General features: G+C 39.1%; 1 protein-coding gene across 30 annotated transcripts in view; it reads left to right on the top strand.

The window, feature by feature from the left end:
- Window positions 1-22,260, top strand: part of SLC17A1 (solute carrier family 17 member 1) — a 215,238-nt gene that overhangs the window by 27,083 nt on the left and 165,895 nt on the right. For 27 of the 30 annotated variants that reach the window (XR_014062747.1, XR_014062743.1, XR_014062741.1 and 24 more), the window contains one exon: window positions 6,122-6,258. Coding sequence is in view for 6 of the 30 variants with exons in the window: in XM_081522124.1 (XP_081378250.1) it covers window positions 6,122-6,256 (135 nt within the window). In the remaining 24 variants the exon portion in view is untranslated. Of the gene's footprint in view, window positions 1-6,121; window positions 6,259-15,342; window positions 15,600-22,260 lie in introns of those variants that run through there. The other 3 variants (XR_014062755.1, XR_014062748.1, XM_081522122.1) reach the window with 1 other exon arrangement.

Genomic DNA, 22,260 nt, shown 5'->3' on the forward strand with positions numbered 1-22,260 from the left:
AAGGTAGTTTTTTAGGGAAAAATAAAATTATCCCAAATGGTAGGTTAGAGATATGAAAAGGAAAAGAGGCAATATAGATGATAAATATATGGGCAATTCTGAAGGAATATTGTATAAATTGATAGTATCATGTAAAGAAACTCAATTCCCAGAGCTGGTTGCCTGGGGGCAAAATCACTATAGTCACTCTGGTGATCATTGGAAACCATTCCTTAACCATCACATTTACTCTGACTTTTCTTCTTAAGCCACAGATTATTTACCCACTAACTATTAATAATAAGTTTATTATTTGTTAGCTCAGTTGGTAAAGAATCCACCTGCAATGAAGGAGACCCTAGTTTGATATACAACATAATTTGATGAATTCTGTGGTTCCAGAACCTAATAATACATATTCAAAAAGAAATTTAAGTGCCATATCAAATTTTAACAATCATGTTAAAGGCATGCCTGACCTTGAAAAGGGCTTCCCTTGTCTCTCAGCTGGTAAAGAATCTGCCTGCAATGCGGGAGACCTGGGTTCGATCCCTGGGTTGGGAAGATCCCTAGGTTGGGAAGATCCCCTGGAGAAGAGAAAGGCTACTCACTCCAGTATTCTGGCCTAGAGAATTCCATGGATTGTATAGTCCATGGGGTCGCAGAGTCGGACACGACTGAGGTCACTTTCACTTTGACCTTGAAAAAAAAATGTAAGAGAAAATTTCAGAGACTGAAAATGAAGGAAGGGCTTGATTCCAGGGAGGTAAATGACCAGCAAAGCCACTGGCTGCCCTGGGGAAATTGCCCATGCTGGGTGATCTATAGCTTCAGTTATTATGGACAAACAGAGCACAAGCAATAATACCCCCAAAACCACTCACAAAGAAGGGCCAAAATGAAAATGCTGACATAAAACTGGAATCACTAGGGACTATAAACTGATACCACTACTACCATGTATTTACAAGCTGAGAAATAGCAGTGTACAGGAAAATCCTCCAAATGCTCCTTATCCCGCAACTTTGGCAGCGCCCCCCCCCATCATGTGTTAGGATTTATGCTATCAGAAAGGCTGAAAACATCACTATAACCATGGAGACTCCATGGTCAGAGAGGTGGCCTCAATAAAAAAGAACTCTTAAAGTCCAGGGTGTGTTTTCTTCTCCTGTGCATGTAGCCCACGCAGCCAGTTCAGCCTTCCAATGAACTCATTTGGACCTTCTGAGCTGACTTTCCCAAAAGGTGGCAAGAAACATGACTCCAGAACTGTCTGAAGTTGTCTCTGCCCAGTAAGGAAACTTGTTTGTCTCAGCCTCAGCTACAAAGGGAGAGGGAAATCTGAATAAAGACTCCTTTGAATATTTGAAACAATAAACTATTCACAAAGATTTGAGACCCTAATTCAAGTTCTGTTGGGTCCTAATGCCATAAGCCAAGAAATGAATTTCAAGTAGTCCACAGATGTCTAGAAAAAGTAAATAATTTTTTTTTTTCTGAAGAAACTAACCCTAAAATTCATCCTCCAGAATTTCTTATGCATAAAGCTTTGGTGAATATGATTTCACAATCAATCAAAAATTACAAAATGCTTGAGGAAATGAAATATCATGTGAGAGAAGAATAAAAACCACAGAATCAGATCAGATATTGGACATATATGTATATATTTAAAGAACTAAAAGGATTGAACATATAAGAAACATAAGGTTTAGCAAAGAGCTAAATCTAACTTCTGGCAATTAAAAATATAAAAATTAAAAATTCTGATTAAATACGTCTAATAAGAGAATTCGTGAGGCTTCTGCTTCCATTCATCGGAAAGTTAAGGAATTTGGACCAATTCTCTTAAGGCAATTTAAAGGCCTGAAAATGTATAAAAACTTACATGCACAGCAATTTTACTCCTTCTATAAGGAAGTCAACAGACACCGAAAGTCCCATCTAGATATGGCATCGAGGTCAAAGTACAGAATGTGTCCACCCCTTCATTGGGGGAGAATCCTCTATACCAGGGGCTACATGCTCTATCATGCTGTATATAATGGTAGCATAGCAATCCAATAGCTGCAATAAATATTTCCTTTCAGAAAAGGAGGATTGGGAGACAAACAGAAACCACAGGTCCTTAGTTATGCTGACACAACCCCCAGGTGGCTCAGTGGTAAAGAATCCACCTGCCATTCCAGGAGACGTGAGAGTCATGGGCATAATCCCTGGGTCGGGAAGATACCCTGGAGTAGGAAATGGCAACCTACTCCAGTACTCTTGCCTGGAAAATCCCATGGACAGAGGAGCCTGGCAGGCTATAGTTGATGGGATCGCAAAAGAGTCAGACACAGCTGAGCAAATGAAAACACACACACACACCAATGCTGATTACACACTGCTAGGCAGACAGTTTGAGAGTTACGTCCTGATGAATGTTTGAATGTTCTTCAGTGAGGCTCTGAAGCAAATGAAGGTAGGGCTGGAGGGCTGTGGAGTGGTCACTCTTGATTAGTGTGTTTGGCACAGAGGAAGGTAAGTGAATCCATTTGTGGAGCAGAGGGCAGGCTGGGAAGTAATTATTGCTGATACAATATTTTTCTGGTTCTCCTCTTGGGCATTTCCCACTTCCTTGAAGTTAGATATATTTTATATAACTTATTTTTACCAGTGACACATGAGAGAAAGTGATATGTGTTCATTCTGAAGATAAGCATTAAGAATCAACAGACCACTCTCTTGCTCTGACACAGCAACTGGCAACAATCAGAACAGCAACTGCAAATCCATCAACCAGGAGCCAGGAATGAAGAGACATGGAGCATGATCTCTAGCCAACTTGCTATGAACCTTGTTGTTGTTGTTGAATCGTTAAGTTGTGTCCAACTTTTTGTGACTCCAGACTCCTCTGTCCATGGGATTTCCCAGGCAGGAATACTGGAGTGGGTTGCCATCCTTCTCCAGGGGATCTCCCTGACCCAGGGATCAGACCAGCATCTCCTGCATTTGCAGATGGGTTCTTTACCACCGAGCCACTGGGGAAGCTGACTATGAACCTTTGGTTTAAATAAAAACCAAATCTCTGCCATTAAAAGCCACTAGTATTTGTGAGGGGTTGGGGAGGGGGTATTAGTATCTGTAGTATAACTTACTTTATCTTGACCCATCTGGAGGATCTATCCAGAGTGAATCACGTTAAAAAAACATAGAAGGTATAGGATATGGGGACTCAGGGAGAAGCCCCAACATACATTTAACTGGAGTTCCAGAAAAGAGAATAGTACAGAAGTTAAATATGAAGAAAAAGTGATTGTTTTCTAGTTTTACAGAAAGACAGCAATTCACACCTTTAAGAAACCCAATAATGACAGTGGGATAAACAGAAATCCACAGTTGTATACCTCACAGAGAAATTATATAAAATACATAAATATTATATAAATAAAAAATAAATATATAACACACATACCTAAAATAGACATAGAAACATTGAAACTTGTAAGAATAGCATAAAAAGATGAAGTAAACATTAACCAAAGATGATGATATCAGGAAAGAAAACATTTAAGCAAAAATACTAGAAACATTGAGAGTCAGCTACTTAACAGTGAAGTGAAAGTTGCTCAGTCATGTCCAACTCTTTGCAACCCCATGAACTATACAGTCCATGGAATTCTCCAGACCACAATGCTGGAGTGGGTAGCCTTTCTCTTCTCCAGGGGATCTTCCCAACTCAGGGATCGAACCCAGGTCTCCCGCACTGAGGGCAGATTCTTTACCAGCTGAGCCACAAGGGAAGGCCTAACAGTTTCTTAGCAGTTTCAATTTCTCCAGCAAAACTACCTTGTTCAAATCTTAGCTACTTACAAGATATGTGACCTGGAAACACTTCTTAATCTCAGTGTCTCTAGCTGTAAATGCCTAACATGACATAGAAACTTCATGGAGTTAAGGTAATTACCACATCAGATCATTCATGGGAGTATTAGATGTTTGTGTTCAATGCATAACAGCTATTAGTAGTTTTATTCTCAAATACTTTTAAATCAGGAAAAATAAAAGTGTGTTGCTAGCCATCCTATTGTTTAGCATTCTGAAAATGCTAGCAAACACACCTGTCAAGAAAACTAAATTACTGATATACACCATGTAAGTGCAGAGGAAAAATATAACACTATGGACAGAGATTGTGATTGTCTTCCTGGCAGGGGGTAGGGGGTGAAATCAAAGTTAGATAGCATAATGTGGAAAAATCTGAAGCATAGTATCAATCAATAATTAGTGTCAACTAATATTGCAAAATACCTATGAGTATTTTGAAAATTGTACAAAGTCCATATGAAGAAGATTGCACACTTATTGAGCAACATTGGTGAAAATATTAGAAGGGAGACGCACATTAAATTTCTAGGTTGGACTTCAATTCCAAATGACAATAAATTCTATTGAGATGGATGAAACTGGAGCCCATTATACAGAGTGAAGTAAGCCAGAAAGAAAAACACCAATACAGTATACTAATGCATATATATGAAATTTGAAAGATGGTAATGATAACCCTATATGCGAGACAGAATAAGAGACACAGATGCATAGAACAGTCTTATGGACTCTGAGGGAGAAGGTGAGGGTGGGACGTTCTGGGACAATAGCTTTGAAACATGTATATTATCATATGTGAAACAGAACACCATTCCATGTTCGATGCATGAGACAAATGCTCAGGGCTGGGGCAATGGGATGACCCAGAGGGATGGGATGGGGAGGGAGGTGGGAGGGGGGTTCAGGATGGGGAACACATGTAAACCCATGGCTGATTCATGTCAATGTATGGCAAAAACCACTACAATATTGTAAAGTAATTAGCCCCCAACTAAAATAAATAAATTTATTAAAAAAAAATTATCAAAACTTTTTTATCATTAAATTTCTAAACACATCTTGGTTCTTTTTTTCTTCACTCTCTGCTTACCTATTAGCTGTCAAATTTGGCATGTTTTAATTATAGAAATCTATAATTAAATATATTTAATGTCTAGTTTGGCAAGAAACATTTTTATATTTTAAATGAAACTGGTGATCATTTGGTCAAGTTCTGAAAAAAAAAAAAACACATTCTTTATAATAAAGTTTCATCTCAAACCAGAAGGAATGGATTGATGTCTTTAAAAACACAGTGGTGAGCCCACTTGAAAAAAAAATAATTACATTCTGTTCTCGTATTTATCCCCAAGTTAATTATGGATGATAACAAATGTCAATGAAGAAAGGATACAATAAAGATACTAAAGTAAAATAAGAGTTAATAATTATTTAAACTTCAGACAGGATATCCATCCTTCAAAAGCATGACACCAGAGACCAAAATGCAATCACAATGCATTTTACATTTAACTGCATAAAATTTAACCTCAGCTGATCAAACAGTAAAGGGCAAAGTGGTAAAACAAATCAAAACATAACTGAAATTTAATGTCATCTCTGAGTATGGATGCCAAAAATAAACTACCTGTGCATAGAATTCACCAATATATTAAAATATGTACAACATCATGATTAAGTAGGCCCTTTTCTAAGAAAGTAAAGTGGATCTATTTATTAATAAAATGTATTAATGAAACTGATCATATTAATAGGCTGAAAGAGAAAACATATCAGCCATTTTTATAAATAAGGGTATTTGATAAATCTTATTCAAAAGCATTGCTGTGTTTATAATTAATCACCAACTTATTAAAACTTATAGCAACAAAAAGTGAAAAACAACTTTAAAGAAATAAGGGATGCTCTTATAAATTTTATAAATCTAAACTCTGGATTATTAGTCAGTAACAGTTAGGATACAATCAAATATTTCCTAATATACAAACATGTTTATGGGATATTTCTGAATATAAAACCATATGCATTCTTGGCTTTAGACTATATTCATGCAAAGTCCTTTTTATACATGAAAAGTTATATGTGCATAGACACAAACCATAAGTCAAATGGTGATTATCTTTGTAGAGTGAAATTTAACTTTTTGTTCCTTATTAGAATGTTTTGCCATGTTTAAGTGACCTGCATCAAGCCTATATTAAGTTTAATACTATATTTTAAATGTTACAAAACACAACAATAGTTTATAATTTTTTGCACTTTAATTCCTCAGGATGCAGAATCTGCCTGGCTTAAAATCTTCTTCCTGATGATAGGCAATAACATGATAAGCCTAATTTTCTACCTTATATTTGCTAAAGCAGAAGTTCAAGACTGGGCTAAAGAAAGACAAAACACCTATCTCTGAAGGTAAGAAGTGATTCAATTAAAGGCAGATTTTGAAACTGTGGACGCAGGATAGAAAGAAGCTATATGGCCTCTGAGCAAACTGTGGTGTTGCTGACTGAGATGGGAAAAAAATAAGGGGTGCAGGTTCAGGGGAGTAGAGGGGGCCAGGTAAAGTCTGAAACTATTTGACACCCTGATGAAGTGGCATGCAGCCCAGTGGCTGTACTGCTCTAGAATTCTTGAGAGAGATTGCAGCTAGAGATCGAAACTGGGGAGTATGGGCCTCTCTAACATTTAAAAGTGAGGAAGAGAGGTGGACTCTTGAAAGGGGAACTGAGAAGAGCCTTTGATGAAGTAGGAAGGATGGTTGGAGAATGTGGTGTCTCAGAAGAAAACTGAAAAAGGTGGGGATGAGTACCCATGGCAAATGTTATCAAGGGGTCAAATTATTTAAGAGAATTTATTAATTCTGAGAATTTATGAATGGGTTTGGCAAGAGGTACTTTAAAGATGATCCCGACTAGAATGGCTTTTCAAATAAATGATGGAGACAAAGGGTCCATTAAAGTTCAAAGGAGAATCTGATACTGTGCCTTTTTTTCTCTAAACTACATCAGTAGTAAGTAAACAGTAGGAGAAATGTCCCTTTGTAGAATTAGTTTAGCTAATATATCAATGAGAATTGATAGATGTAGAATATCCCCATTTTACAAACCACAGTGAATTAAGAGATCTAGGGTTGAGCATCAGGCTGTTATCACAAAGAGAGAGAGATGTTTTGTACCTCCTGATGCAAGAACACACCACCACCAAGGTCTTGCTAAAAAGATCAAAGTGAATGTGGTCAAACCTCTGGATACAGCTACTGTTTTGTAAAAAATACAGAGAACAGAGAATATGTTGAACTAAATCCTAAGGGTCTCATCAGCAAATCCAAACAGCTTTATAACTGTCTTAAACAAATGAATCATAAAGAAAAAGAAGAGTGATGGAGGGGGAATCTCTAGATTCAGAGACTTAAAAGACATACAATTTTTTAAAAACTGGCAAAACTAAAGTCTATTAACATGTGTGGGTGATAAATCTATAAAGACACGCACAGAAGATGTTATACCAATGTCAGGACCATCATTACTTTTAGGGGAAGGGAGAGGTTGTGATGAGGATAAACTATGTGGAAAACTGCTGGGATCCTGGTGATAGTCTGCTTTTCATGTCCAAGGTCATGATTAAAAGAGTGTTCACTGGGCGGAGACTTCAGGGTTCTCTATAGAGATTATCATGCTGTCTGCAAATCATGACAGTTTTACCTCTTCCCTTCCAATTTGAATACCTTTTATTTCTTTTTCTCATCTGATTGCTGTGGCTAAGGAGATGGAGACAGCAAAATAGACAGCCCTCTAAAGGAAAGCAGAGAAATGGCATGGTACAGCAGGGAAATTTTATGTTTGTTGTTTTAGAATTAGATGTAATAGTATATCAGCTGATGGTATAATCCAATAGTGAGGTTTCACAATATTGGAGAGAGAATGCACATGCAGAGTTAAACCACTTGAATTACCTGGTCATATATATACTATCTGAGACTCAGGTCGAAGCGGTGGCTGATGCCCTGTCCACAGGGAACTCAGAGAGCATGGCACATAGGATACAGGTGTGCCTCAGTGAGCACTTGTGGTAGAGCTCTCCTTGGAGATGTGAGCTTCTGCAAGGCACAGCCAAATTGCTTTACTCACTCAAAATCATCCCAGATCCTCCCCCAGGTCTCCTCTTCCTCTCCCTGAAGAAACTATCATGACAGAGACTGGTAAAGGGGCTCTGGCTGGCATGCACATGTATACATCACAGATGAAGAGAGGTTTGTCTTCCTGGTGCAGGACCCCTGGACTGGGGAGTCCAATGTGGGGTTCAGAAACACTCACTCCTTAGGAAAGCCTCTGACTATAATTATTCTTCAGTTTGTGGGTAGCCCACCTGAGGTGATGGGACTTGATTATATAGTGAGTCCACCCCTCCTACTAAGCTCATTTTGGTTCTTCTTTCTGCCTCTAGTTATAGATCTTTTTCTGATAGGTTTCAGTCTTTTTCATAGATGATTATTCTGTAAGTAGTGATTCTGATGTGCTTGTAAGAGGAGGTGAGGTCTTTCTACTCCCACATCTTGGTTGATCTACAAGGTTTTCACTTAAAAGAGAAGTTGAGAGAAACTGAAAGAAAAGGAATCCACATTAGAAAAGGGTAAAATTACCATTATGAGTTGCTGATACAATTGTTTACCTAGAAAATGTAACTGGGTTGGCTGGAAAGCTACAGAAAAAATAAGTGCATGCAGTAAGTTTCCCGACTAACTTATTAATACAAAATATTTTTTTCATGTTGAACAGCAATAACTAGCAAATTTATTGAAATTTATTTAGTTAGCAAAATTATGGAAATGATCCAAATGATGGTTGGAGGAAAATTTGATCATTATTAATCCAATATTAACTTTACTCAGTTTGCTAGCACCAAGAAATTTCCATAAATGGTGCACTCACAAAAATTCACCAAGATGCATTTATGCTCAAGATTGCTGATTAGAAATTGCAAAAATTTGGATCTGGAATTAAACATGTCTATCAGTGGAGTCTTTGTTAATGTATTTTGTAGATGAATGGAATATAACCAGCAGTTGAAAAATATGGGATCTCATACAAATATTTTAATATAGAAATTACTGAGGCCATTGTTATGAATAAGCACATAACAGCACTAGGATATATTTCATAGGCATTAGCAAAAGTTCCTCTTCTATTTCCAAGGTACAGAGTGGGCACAGCTATGAAAACAATTACACTACTCAGATCCTATAAATCTTACTTGTTTGCATATATTTGACATATTAAATACTAAAAGTTATAAGAGTTTTCCATTATGGTTATTTCTACTCATTTATGTTTATGTCCAAGCAGTCATTATTGAATATTCTGAGATTATGTTACAATTTCCAAAAGATTTTGACAAGTTTATCTTAATTGGAAATTTAATTTCAATTTTGTAAAGCTACCAGCCTTTTCCATTTTATGATTTTTACTCTTAACTGACTTTCTGATATTGATATTGCAACCTCAAACTTTGTGCATTTGTGCTTGTTTTAGATTCCCAGGAATACTTTTTCATAGCCTTTAAATTCCACCTTTCTGAGTCATTTCATTTATATGTGTTTTGTACAAAGGATATATAGTTGGGTTCATTTCGTATAAAGGATATATAGTTCTCCATTCTGAGAGTTGTCTCCTATGTTAGCTGACTTCCAACTGCATTCATTCCAATTAGAAATAGACTTCATTTTCTGTCATTTTATATTCTCTCTGTCCTCCTTTTCTTCTGCTCCCTTGCCTGTCTCTACTAATTTGGTAGGTTTATGAAATTTTGTTAAGTTTGGGTTGTGTTTATACTCTAATTAAATCTTCTTTGAAAATGTAGTCATTTTCCCTTACCTTGCCATATTCTTTTTCTGCCTTCTTTTCCCTTCCAGAATATCTAACATACTCGACTTTTCTAATTACTTTTCCCTGGCGAGGACCGACTCTCCCAGAGATTGTAATTCCTCAAACATGTTGTGGATAGAATTTCCTCAATATTCCAGTTTACTTGGTCGCTGTTTCCATCTTCCCATCAGGCTGCTGCTGGAGAGCCAGGAGTTGAAATCTGCTTTTTAGACCCTAGGCAAGACCCTGGGGAACGCAAGCCCCAGTAATAGGATAGTTCCAGAGACGTTTTCCTCAGCGTTGTCTTCTGTTTTGATGTGCTACTGGTTGTTTCTCCCCTCACCTACGTCTTAAGGGCTGTCAGCCGTTAGGCAGTGCACTGGCGTTGTGTTTCCGGAATCGGCGGTATTTCTCGCGTCGGTCAAACTGACACACTGTTGCAAAGTTGGTCAATCTCCACTTCCCATCTTCATTTAAGAAACTGAGGGAAAAGAAGAAAGAGCTGAGTCACGGCCACGTGTTTCTGCTCCAACCCAGAAGCCACTGCTAAAGGGCATGGGACGCCACAATTGCAAGGGTCCATCTGGTTCCTAGATGCATTTCCTCCTGGTGGAAGGATATAGCAGCCCCTGGCCCTGGGGCGTTACCCTCTCTTACTTCCAGAGAAATGCACCTACCTTTTCAGTCTGGTATACAGCTGTGAGTTGATTTCCGATGCCACTTTTTCATTTGGTTCTCATTGTTTTGAATTTAGCAAATGGCACTCATTGTTTTGAATTTAGCAAATAGTCCTTGTTATTTTGGGCATAATGTAGTTCTCCAGTCTTTATAAATTTTTTGATTTTGCCTCTTTGAATGTATTTCAGTAGGTTCCAGATATAATAGTTGTGTAAAGGAACATGCATTCTGTCTGTGAAGTCCTTTAGAGCAAGGCTGCTTAACTTTTTTGTGATGGGCCTCAATTCAGAATATAATGCAAAGAACTCCAAAGGAGAACGATTCTGTTGAAAGTCATCAAAGATATTTAAAAGCGTGTTTATGATCATATATATGCTCCTTTATTAATTCATTAAATAATGATAACTAACTACCAGCCTAATAGAGCTACTGTAATTTCAAAATAGTGTTGAGCAAAACAATGTATTTTGAGATATTGAGATAATTGGAAATAACTGTAATGTCATAAGAAAATATCTGTGATTTTGTATGGTATCAGTCATCAATGCTGCTATTACTGTGCTTTGTTACTTACATTCATAATAGATAGAAATGTTGAATTTCAACCAGAGGTTGGGGATATAAAGAATGTAACTTTTTCTATGAAGTTCAGAGATCTGAGATTAAAAGCCCCTGCTTTCTAATATTCAACCAGATAACAAATTTTTACAGCATTTTTATAAGTACTGAGAAGTCAGCTAAATCATCAGGGTTAATTCTAAAAGAGCTTTACATTGTGTTGTGTGTGGTGATGTGTGTATTTTGGGGGTGGAATGGGGAGAGAAGATGAATGATATCTGTATTCTGAAAGTTAAGATAATTCCAGGTCCTAATTAATAGACCATATAGAACATGAAAGAGGGTAGCATGGCAGTGTCCAGGAAAGTTGCTTTAGCTAGAGATCCAGGAGGTGACATTTGTGTTAAGTAATGAGAAGAGCCTCATGACAATCAGGGGTGCTTCAAGCATCAGAAATAAATAAGGGAACAACCCAGAGGTGGGAGTGAGTCTAAGAGGGAGAACAGAGTGTGATGGGGCTGGAATCTAGTGAGTGACAAGAAATGAGATTTGAAATCGGATAAAAGCCAGATCCTGTAGTGCTTGCAGATCATGTGAAGGACATGGTTTGAATTTAATTCTGTTTATAACTGAATCAATTAAATGCTTTTGAGGAGGGGAATGACTTGTCTGATTAATGCTTTATAGAGATCCTCTGGCTGCCTTCTAGGAAAAGGTCTCTAGGGAAGCAAGAGTGGAAGGCAGGGAAACCAGATTGAGGCTGTTTCAGAAGTTCATTGCCAAAGATGCCGGTGGTATGGATTAGGATGGACGCAGAAGAAATGGTGAGAAGCAGTTAGATGGAGACTCTGGAGGCAGAGCTAGGCAGACATGGCAGGGAGATTATGGACTGTGCAGGAGAGAGAAGAATCGTAGGATGGGACCTACATTTTGGCATTAGCAGCTAAATGAATCAGGAAGTATGTTACACAGAGCTCTCAGAATTTCATTCATGGTGTGTCATCATACTTGTCTTTGCCACCTTACTGTTTTCCATAGTGGAGATACTGTTTAATGTTTCCACCAGCAATGTCTGAAGGTTCCAATTTTCTGCGTCCTTGCATTTGTTATTTCCTATTTTGTTTTTGTTTTATTATGTTCATCTTACTGGGTTTGAAGTGGTTTTGATTTGCATTTTCCTAATGATTAATGGGGCTTCCCTGGTGGCTAACTGGTAAAGAATCTGCCTGCCAATCCAGGAGACCCAGGTTTGATCCCTGGGTGGGAAGATCCCCTGGAGAAGGAAGTTGCAACCCACTCCAGTATTCTTGCCTGGGAAATCCCGTGGACAGAGGGGTCTGGCGGGCTAAAGTTCACGGGGTTGCAAAAGAGTAGGACTTCACTGACAACTAAACAGTGATTAATGATGGTGAGCATCTTTTCATTGCATTATCAGTCATTTTTATATCTTCTTTGAAAAATATTTATTCAATTCCTGCTCATTTTTCAATTGAATTGTGTTTTGTTGTTGAGTTTATATATTCTAGATACTAGATATTTATCAGATATGTGATTTGCAAATAGTTTCTCCCATCTTGAGGCTGTTTTTTTGCTTTCTTGACAGTGTCCCTTGGCCACACAGAAGTTTTTAATATATATGAAGTCCACTTTATCTATTTTTTTCTTTTGCTGCTTATGCTTTTGATGTTATATATCTAAGAAGCCATTGCCAACTCTGAGGTTGTAAAGATTTATCCCTATTTTACCTTCTAAGAATTTTATTGTTTTAGCTCTTACATTTAGATCTGTGATCTATTTTGATTTTTGTAAATGGTGTGAACTAGGAATCCAAATTCATTCTTTAGAATGTAGCTATCCAGTTGTCCCAGGACAATTTGTTAAAAGACTGTTCTTTCCCCCACTGAATGGTCTTGGCATCCTTGTCAGAAATCAGTTGATCATGGACACATTGGTTTATTTCTAGACTCTGAATTCTGTTCCACTGGTTTATGTATCTATCCTTATGCTAGTACAACTCTTGTCTTGATTACTTTTGCTTTGTGGAGAGTTTTGAAGTGTGAGTCCTCCAACTTTATTCTTCTTTTAAAAGACTGTTTTGGCTATTCTGGGTCCCTTGCAATTCCGTATCAATTTTGAAATCACTTTGTCAATTTCCACAGAGAAATTGCTGGAATTCTGATAGAAATTGCATTAAACCTGTGGATCAGTTTCAGGAGTTTTTCCGTTTTACCAGTATTGAAGTCTTCCAATCCATAAACATCAATTTTTTTCATTCATTTAAATCTTCTCTCATTTCTTTCAACAAAATTTTTTACTTTTTGAGTATAAATCTTACATTTCTTTTGCTAAATTTATTCCTAAATTTATTCTTTTTATGCTACTGTAAATGAAATTAGTTTAATTTTTGGATTGTTTGTTGCAAGTCTGTAGAAACATGACTGTTTTATGTGTATTGATCTTGTACCCCAAAACTTTGCTGAACTTATTTATTAGTTCAAACAGTTTTTTAGTGATTCCTTACAATTTCTATAGAGAGGATTATGCCATCTGTGAATATAGTCTGATTTCTTCTGTTATAACCTAGACGCCTTTTATTTCTTTTTTAAATGATTTTATTTGTTTATTTTTAGCTGTGCTGGGTCTTCGTTGCTACATGAGCTTTTCTGTAGTTGTGGTTAGTGGGGGCTACTCTCTAGCTGTGTTGTGCGAGGTTCTCATTGTAGTGGCTTCTCTTGTTGTACAGCATGGGCTCTAGGATGTCAGGCTTCAGTAGTTGCAGCTCCCAGACTCTAAAACAGAGTTGTATCACACAGGCCTAGTTGCTCTGCGACATGTGGGATCTTCCCTGATCAGGGATAAAACCTGTGTCTCCTTCACTGGCAGGCGGATTCTTTACCACTGCCTTCTAAAGGAAGACCTTGCCTTTTATTTCGTTTTCTTGCCTACATGCCCTGTGTAGAACCTCTAATAGGATATTGAATAGAAGTGGCAAGAGTGGACGCCCTTGTCTTGTTCTTGATCTTAGGGGGAAACATATGTTTTAAAATTCTTTCTAAGCCTGTCTCCAACTCCATGCTCACAAGGTTTTTACTTTTATCTAATCCTAAATGGTTTTAGAACCATATTGCTTTTTAAAAAATCATATCCTGAATAATATCTGTAAAGTACCCTAACACCTCACTTTGGAATTTTATAGCTGTTGTACATGGCCACCTATAGCTAGTTTTCAGTATAACATTGTTATACACCATCTTAGAGAATTAGTCACCATACATTTGGCCAAATATAGGCCATCCCAAAAAAGAGGAAACAAGAGAAACCTTTATTTCTTCCAATGGACTGTGTGCACTTAAAGCAGTGACATTTTGGTGAGGGATACCAACTTTTTTCTCAGTCACAGGTGAAATACCTGTGTTACATAGCATTTTCCCTGCTGTAGAAAAAATACATCAAGATTGCCTACCTTAAAGAAATGTTTATATTCAGCTAACATGTAGAAACACATGTGGGGTACTTATTGATAGTTATTAGGCAGTGTAACTGTTTCTACTGGGAAACCCAGAAAATGTCTACTTGTATGAATGGCCATATTTCAAGTGTGCCTTCCTCATTGTTGCCCAGATAGGCTCCCTGATTGATACCCAAAGTAAGCACCTTGGCCACTTTCCTTTCTTGGGTTTCGGAGAACATTACAGCAGATGAATTAATCTGGACACCTGCGAGCCAGATGAAGCTGGGTTTCCGTCCAGTCTTCCAGATAGCACTGTTACAGTTGCCACAGGTTTTGGTAGCCTGCTTTTTGAAAGGACTTGGATACTTCTGAACGAGACCAGTGTGTGTGGTTGGTGGAGGGTCACAAGAAGAAGTTTCATTGTCATTTTCTTTGTAATAATATTAGTTATAGAGAATGGGAATTTGGTCAAATACAAAAAGTGTGCCTTGTGAATGCTGTGGATAAAATGTGTTCTTATTAGGGAGAGAAGCAATATCAGACTACCTGCATCCCAGACCCCAAGAGTGGGCAGTGTCTTTGTTTTCAGGTTACAGCATATCTAGAGCAGATGGTGGGTGACCTCTTATCACATGCCTGGACCTAGCAGGATATTGACATGGAAACTTGTGAGAGTAGAGACAAGGAAGGAGGACAAAATCGCACCATTTTTAAGTCAAGAGGAGAGAGTGTAACAAATACCTAGGATAACCTGTAATTCAGACAAAGGAAATAACTTGAAAAAATATACTAAGCTGGACTATTCCTTCAAACTGTTATATAAAAATTTCTTATATCCGCTGGATATCAGGACTTAGCAGTGACATTGTGTGTGCTTTTTGCTTTCTCTACACAACTTAGTGTAAAACAGAGTGTTTAGAGAGCCTGAGACTGAACTCCTTATTGTAGGGGAGAGGGACCAGCACCTGAGTTGGGACTGAGGGTCACCGACTTCCAGTCAACAACCCAAGGAAGAAGATGGTGTGGAGATTCCAAGAAGGCCAGTCCCCACTCCCACCTCCTGCCACTATGCACACCCTGTGGCCATCTCTTTTGTCCATGTATTGTTTATAACACATCTGAAATTTAAATTCAGATTTATTTGTCTTCTACTCTGTGTTAATTGCTTTATAAAAGATAGTGAAATAAACCAAAAACAAGCACAAGAAGATAAGATTTTATTCTAAGACTTTGTGAAAGAGCTTTTCCACAATTTGCAGCTCTCACTCCTCCATGTCCTAGATGTATGGGCTACTGGAAAATTGAAGAAAATTTCTGTGCTTAAGGACAGCCTTAAAGTAAGGGACAAAACTATTAGGCTGGCTAAAAAGTTTGTCCAGTGTTAAGTAAAAACAAAAGACACATTTTTTTTAAAATTTTCACCAAGAACTTTATTGAATAACGTATTGAATGAGCAAACTTTTTTGCCAACCCAATAAAAGTCAGGCCCAGGGAGAAATCACTTGTTTTCAGAAGCAACTAAAAGTGACAGATTAGAAGAAACAAAAGGGCCTAGAGAAGGAAAAGAGGTGAATAAAGGCAGACATGGTTGGCTCATAAACAAACAAGAAACTCTGTGCCCTGATGGCAAACATCTTAACCATCACTGATGAGAGCCTGGAGTTGAGTGTGTGATTGCTATGGAATGGAGCAGACCTAGTCTCTCAATATCTTAATATCAGATGAGATAAGGAAGAGAGTCCATGGGTGTAAGTGATTCTGTTTTGTAAAACAAAAGGAGTTAAAGGAAAATTGGATCAAAATAGGATCGTTTTTCCCCATCATTTCTTTCCTAACATATATCATACCACCCCAAAGCCATTTCATTGTTGACTCATACAGGGATTCAATAAGTAAGATTGTGTATAAGATTTTATACACACACACACACACACACACACACACACACACACAAACACACAAGTTTATTAGCACTTACTGTGTACAAGATGCTAATATCTTATGTGTTAAAGATATTACAAAATAGTGTATGTCATGGTCCCTAAGCCTTAGAAATTTACAATCATACTAGGTAGAGGAAACTGTCATAAATGAAGCAGTTGTGGAATAATTGTTTAATTCAGTTCAGTCACTCAGTCATGTCCAACTCTTTGCAACCCCATGAACCACTGCATGCCAGGCCTCCCTGTCCATCACGAACTCCCGGAGTCCACTCAAACCCATATCCATTGAGTCAGTGATGCCATCCAGCCATCTCATCCTCTGTTGTCCCCTTCTGCTCCTGCCCTCAATCTTTCCCAGCATCAGGGTCTTTTCCAGTGAGTCAGCTCTTCACATCAGGTGGCCAAAGTATTGGAGTTTCAGCTTCAACATCAGTCCTTCCAATGAACACCCAGGACTAATCTCCTTTAGGATGGACTGGTTGGATCTCCTTGCAGTCCAAGGGACTCTCAAGAATCTTCTCCAACACCACAGTTCAAAAGCATCAGTTCTTCTGCGCTCAGCTTTCTTTATAGTCCAACTCTCACATCCATACATGACCACTGCAAAAACCATAGCCCTGACGAGATGGACCTTTGTTGGCAAAGTAATGTCTGCTTTTTAACATGCTGTCTAGGCTGGTCATAACTTTCCTGCCAAGGAGTAAGTGTCTTTTAATTTCATGGCTGCAATCACCATCTGCAGTGACTTTGGAGCCCCCCAAAATAAAGTCTGCCACTGTTCGCACTGTTTCTCCATCTATTTGCCATGAAGTGATGGGACTGGATGACATGATCTTAGTTTTCTGAATGTTGAGCTTTAAGCCAACTTTTTCACTCTCCTCTTTCACTTTCATCAAGAGGGTCTTTAGTTCTTCTTCACTTTCTGCCGTAAGGGTGGTGTCATCTGCATATCTGAGTTTATTGATATTTCTCCTGGCAATCTTGATTCCAGCTTGTGCTTCCTCCAGCCCAGCATTTCTCATGATGTACTCGGCATATAAGTTAAATAAGTAAGGTGACAATATACAGCCTTAATGTACTCCTTTTCCTATGTGGAACCAGTGTGTTGTTCCATGACCAGTTCTAACTGTTGCTTCCTGACCTTCATACAGATATCTCAAGAGGCAGGTCAGGTGGTCTGGTATTCCCGTGTCTTTATGAATTTTCCACAGTTTATTGTGGTCCACACAGTCAAAGGCTTTGGCATAGTCAATAAAGCAGAAATGGATGTTTTTCTGGAACTCTCTTGCTTTTTCGATGATCCAGCGGGTGTTGGCAGTTTGATCTCTGGTTCCTCTGCCTTTTCTAAAACCAGCTTCAACATCTGGAAGTTCACGGTTCACGTATTGCTGAAGCCTGCTTTGGAGAATGTTGAGCATTACTTTACTAGCGTGTGAGATGAGTGCAATTGTGTGGTAGTTTGAGCATTCTTTGGCATTGCCTTTCTTTGGGATTGGACTGAAAAATGACCTTTTCCAGTCCTGTGGCCACTGCTGAGTTTTCCAGATTTGCTGGCATATTGAGTGCAGCACTTTCACAGCATCATCTTTCAGGATTTGAAATAGCTCAACTGGAATTCCATCACCTCCACTAGCTTGGTTCGTACTGATGCTTCCTAAGGCCCACTTGACTTCAGATTCCAGGATGTCTGGCTCTAGGTGAGTGATCACACCATTATGATTATCTGGGTTGTGAAGATCTTTTTTGTATAGTTCTTCTGTGTATTCTTGCCACCTCTTCTTAATATCTTCTGCTTCTGTTAGGTCCCTACCATTTCTGTCCTTTATTGAGCTGATCTTTGCATGAAATATTTCATATCTCTAATTTTCTTGAAGAGATCTCTAGTCTTTCCCATTCTGTTGTTTTCCTCTATTTCTTTGCATTGATTGCTGAGGAAGGCTTTCTTATCTCTCCTTGCTATTCTTTGGAACTCTTCATTCAAATGGGTATATCTTTCTTTTTCTCTTTTGCTTTTCGCTTCCCTTCTTTTCACAGCTATTTGTAAGGCCTCCTCAGACAGCCATTTTGCTTTTTGCATTTCTTTTCCATGGGAATGGTCTTGATCCCTGTCTCCTGTACAATGTCATGAACCTCTGTCCATAGTTCATCAGGAACTCTGTCTCTCAGATCTAGTCCCTTAAATCTATTTCTCACTTCCACTGTATAGTCATAAGTGATTTGATTTAGGTCATACCTGAATGGTCTGTTGGTTTTCTCCACTTTCTTCAATTTCAGTCTGAATTTGGCAATAAGGAGTTCATGATCTGAGCCACAGCCAGCTCCCAGTCTTGTTGCTGACTGTATAGAGCTTCTCCATCTTTGGCTGCAAAGAATATAATCAATCTGATTTCGGTGTCGACCATCTGGTGATGTCCATGTGTAGTCTTCTCTTGTGTTGTTGGAAGAGGGTGTTTGCTATGACCAGTGTGTTCTCTTGGCAGAACTCTATTAGCCTTTGCCCTGCTTCATTCTGTACTCCAAGGCCAAATTTGCCTTTTACTCCAGATATTTCTTGACTTCCTACTTTTGCATTCCAGTCCCCTATAATGAAAAGGACATCTTTTTTGGGTGTTAGTTCTAGAAAGTCTTGTAGGTCTTCATAGAACTGATCAACTTCAGCTTCTTCAGCATTACTGGTCGGGGCATAGACTTGGATTACTGTGATATTGAATGGTTTGCCTTGGAAACGAACAATGATCATTATGTCATTTTTGAGATTGCATCCAAGTACTGCATTTCGGACTCTTTTGTTGACTATGATGGCTACTCCATTTCTTCTAAGGGATTCCTGCCCAAGTAGTAGATATAATGGTCATCTGAGTTAAATTCACCCATTCCAGTCCATCTTAGTTTGCTGATTCCTAGAATGTTGATGTTCACTCTTGCCATCTCCTGTTTGACCACTTCCAATTTGCCTTGATTCATGGCCCTAACATTCCAGGTTCCTATGCAATATTGCTTTTTACAGCATCAAACCTTGCTTCTATCACCTGTCCCATCCACAACTGGGTGTTGTTTTTGTTTTGGCTCCATCCCTTCATTCTTTCTGGAGTTATTTCTCCACTGATCTCCAGTAGCATATTGGGCACCTACCAACCTGGGGAGTTCATTTTTCAGTGTCCTATCTTTTTGCCTTTTCATACTGTTCATGGGGTTCTCAACGCAAGAATACTGAAATGGTTTGCCATTCCCTTCTCCAGTGGACCACGTGCTGTCAGTCCTCTCCACGATGACCCGTCCGTCTTGGGTGGCCCCACACAGCATCGCTTAGTTTCATTGAGTTAGACAAGGCTGTGATCCATGTGATCAGATTGGCTAGTTGTCTATGATTGTGGTTTCAGTCTGTCTGCCCTCTGATGCCCTCTCTCAGTGCCTACCGTCTTACTTGGTTTTCTCTTACCTTGGATGTGGGAATAATGTGTAACATTGGCATTACTCTGTGGGAGGTGATTACCTTGCCTGGCTACCTGCAGGGTGTCTCACTACTTCTTGGTCCTCTTGTCTGACAAGAGCACTTTAGACCTTTCTCTTACCCCTTCCAAATAGGAGGCAACATAAAATAAAACCACTTGGTGGGCCTTCCCAGCTCCCTCCTGCCTTTTCTTATTTTATACCATATTTCTAGAACGTTCTCTCCATCCACCTTCTGTATCAATTAACTGTTGTTCTTCAGATCCTAGCAAAAAATTGAAACTTTATTATGGGGCTCCTTCCTTATCTTCAAACTCATGCATATGCCCTTATCATTCACTCTAATAGCCTGGTGTACCTCTCATGATTTCATTCCACAGCCATTGCACATTCATTTGTGTGTTATTTTAATTCAAAGTCATCCACCCTCCTTAGAAGTTGAAGCTATATCTGGTTTTGGTCTCTGCCATCGCCCCATGTTATATGTTGATGAATATTTATCTAGTGTTCATGTTGCCCACATGAGGGATTAATGAAAGCAGGTATACCATACACACTCTCCAGATATTTGGGATGGAGTCAAGCCAGCGCAGGAATTGTGCTCATTTTTGGAAGACATGTTAACAGGTGAATATTAAATGAGGCCCTCCGAGGGCAGGTAGAATTCCAGCAGAGGAGCAGAGCAAGGACATCAGAGACAGGAGTGGCGGCATGAACAGGTGTTTGAAGGAGTAGGGGAGAAACTGGACAATGTCTGTTCACCAAGATTCAAGGGATCTGCATGGTGCTGCAAGCCAGATGTGAGGCAGAGGTCACGATGGCCAGAAAGAAGGAAAGAGCTGACCCTGGAGAGCACCCCAGCACTGCAGTATTAAGAGGGGTTTCTGATTCCAAAGCTAGCCTCCATAGAAACCAAGTTGTCTGAAATAGTTGAAGTCTACTACCCCACCCCATTCACTGCAGATATGTTTTTTACTCTTGTTAAAATGGATTCAGTCATTTTTTTTTTAAAACTTTTTATTTTGTATTGGAGTATACCTGATTAACAATGTTCTGATATTTACAGGTGCACAGCAAAGTGACAGCCGTGTGTGTGTGTATGTATGTGAGAGAAAGAGAGTGTGTGTGTGTGTGTGTGTGTGTGTGTGTGTGTGTGTGTGTGCGCATGCTCAGTCAAGTCTGATTCTTTGCGCCCCAATGGCCTATAGCTCACCACAGCTCCTCTGTCCATGGGATTTTCCAGGCAAGAATACTGGAGTGGCTTGCCATTTCCTACTCCAGGGGATCTTCTTGATCCTGGGATCGAACCTGCATCTCTTGCATCTCCTGCATTGGTAGGCAGATTCTTTACCACTGCGCCACCTGGGAGTATTCTAAAATGGATTCAGTCTTTATTGTCCATTCTGCTTTGACATTTTTCACCTGGGCATCCTATCTAAGCCAAGCCTCAGAATGGCCTGTATCCCTCCTTATTTAATTCCCTCCTCTGTCTTCTTGGTCCAGGACTTTTGGTTTTATACACTGTGGCTTCCATTGTTGGGGGATTTCTTTTGATAGTAGTGCTCAGGATTCATCTTCTGGATGTTTGGATACAAGTCCTATTGTGATTCTCAGTCTTCACTCCCCATGGTTCTGGCTTCCTCTTTTGCTTTGGTGAGAAATTGTCCTCTAGCCTCTCTAGCTTGTATCTGGATATATAAAGAAAAATTGTTTCTCTATTTACAACACCCTGACAGCAAATGTGGGTTTTCCACACCAAGCAGTTCTCCAGTTCTCTGGATACCAAGATCCTACCTAATTCAATTTTGAGAACAGCTATTCAGACATCAATCAAAATAGTGGGTGCCCAAGGTACCCAGACTTCTGTTTGATTTACTTTCAGAACTCAGGGTCCCCATGGCCCCTCCTCAAATTTGATAATTTGCTAGAATGACTCACAGAACTCAGGAAAATTGTTTACCTACTGTTAATGGTTTATATACTAAAGGACACATCTGAGGAACAGTCAAACAGAAAAGATGCATAGGGCAAGCTATGTGGGAAGGGGTGCAGGGCTTGCATGCCCTCTCTGGGTGTACCATTCCCAGAACCTCTGTGTGTTTACCGTCCCAGAAATCCTCAGAACCCCACTGTTAGGGTTTTTACAGAGATTTTATTGTGTAGGCATACTTGATTAATTCATTGGCTATTGATGAATAACTAAGTCTCGAGCCCTTCTCCCCTCCCCAGATGTGGGATGGCACAGCTGAAAGTTCCAACCTTCTAATCAAGTCTTGGCCTTTTTGGCAACCAAACCCCATCCTGAAGCTATCTAGAGCCCCCAGCCCCCAGTCATCTCATTAGTATACCATAAAGACACCTTGGTCACTCCAGAGATACCGAGGGTCTTAGAAGCTCTTCTGTCTGGAACCAAGGACTAAGACCAAATATTATAATAAAAGATTCTCCTTTCTTCCATATCACTCAAGAAATT

The sequence above is a fragment of the Giraffa tippelskirchi genome, chromosome 8 (genome assembly GCF_054371585.1).
Source record: "Giraffa tippelskirchi isolate mGirTip1 chromosome 8, T2T-mGirTip1v1.2.pri, whole genome shotgun sequence".
NCBI classification, from domain to species: domain Eukaryota; kingdom Metazoa; phylum Chordata; class Mammalia; order Artiodactyla; family Giraffidae; genus Giraffa; species Giraffa tippelskirchi.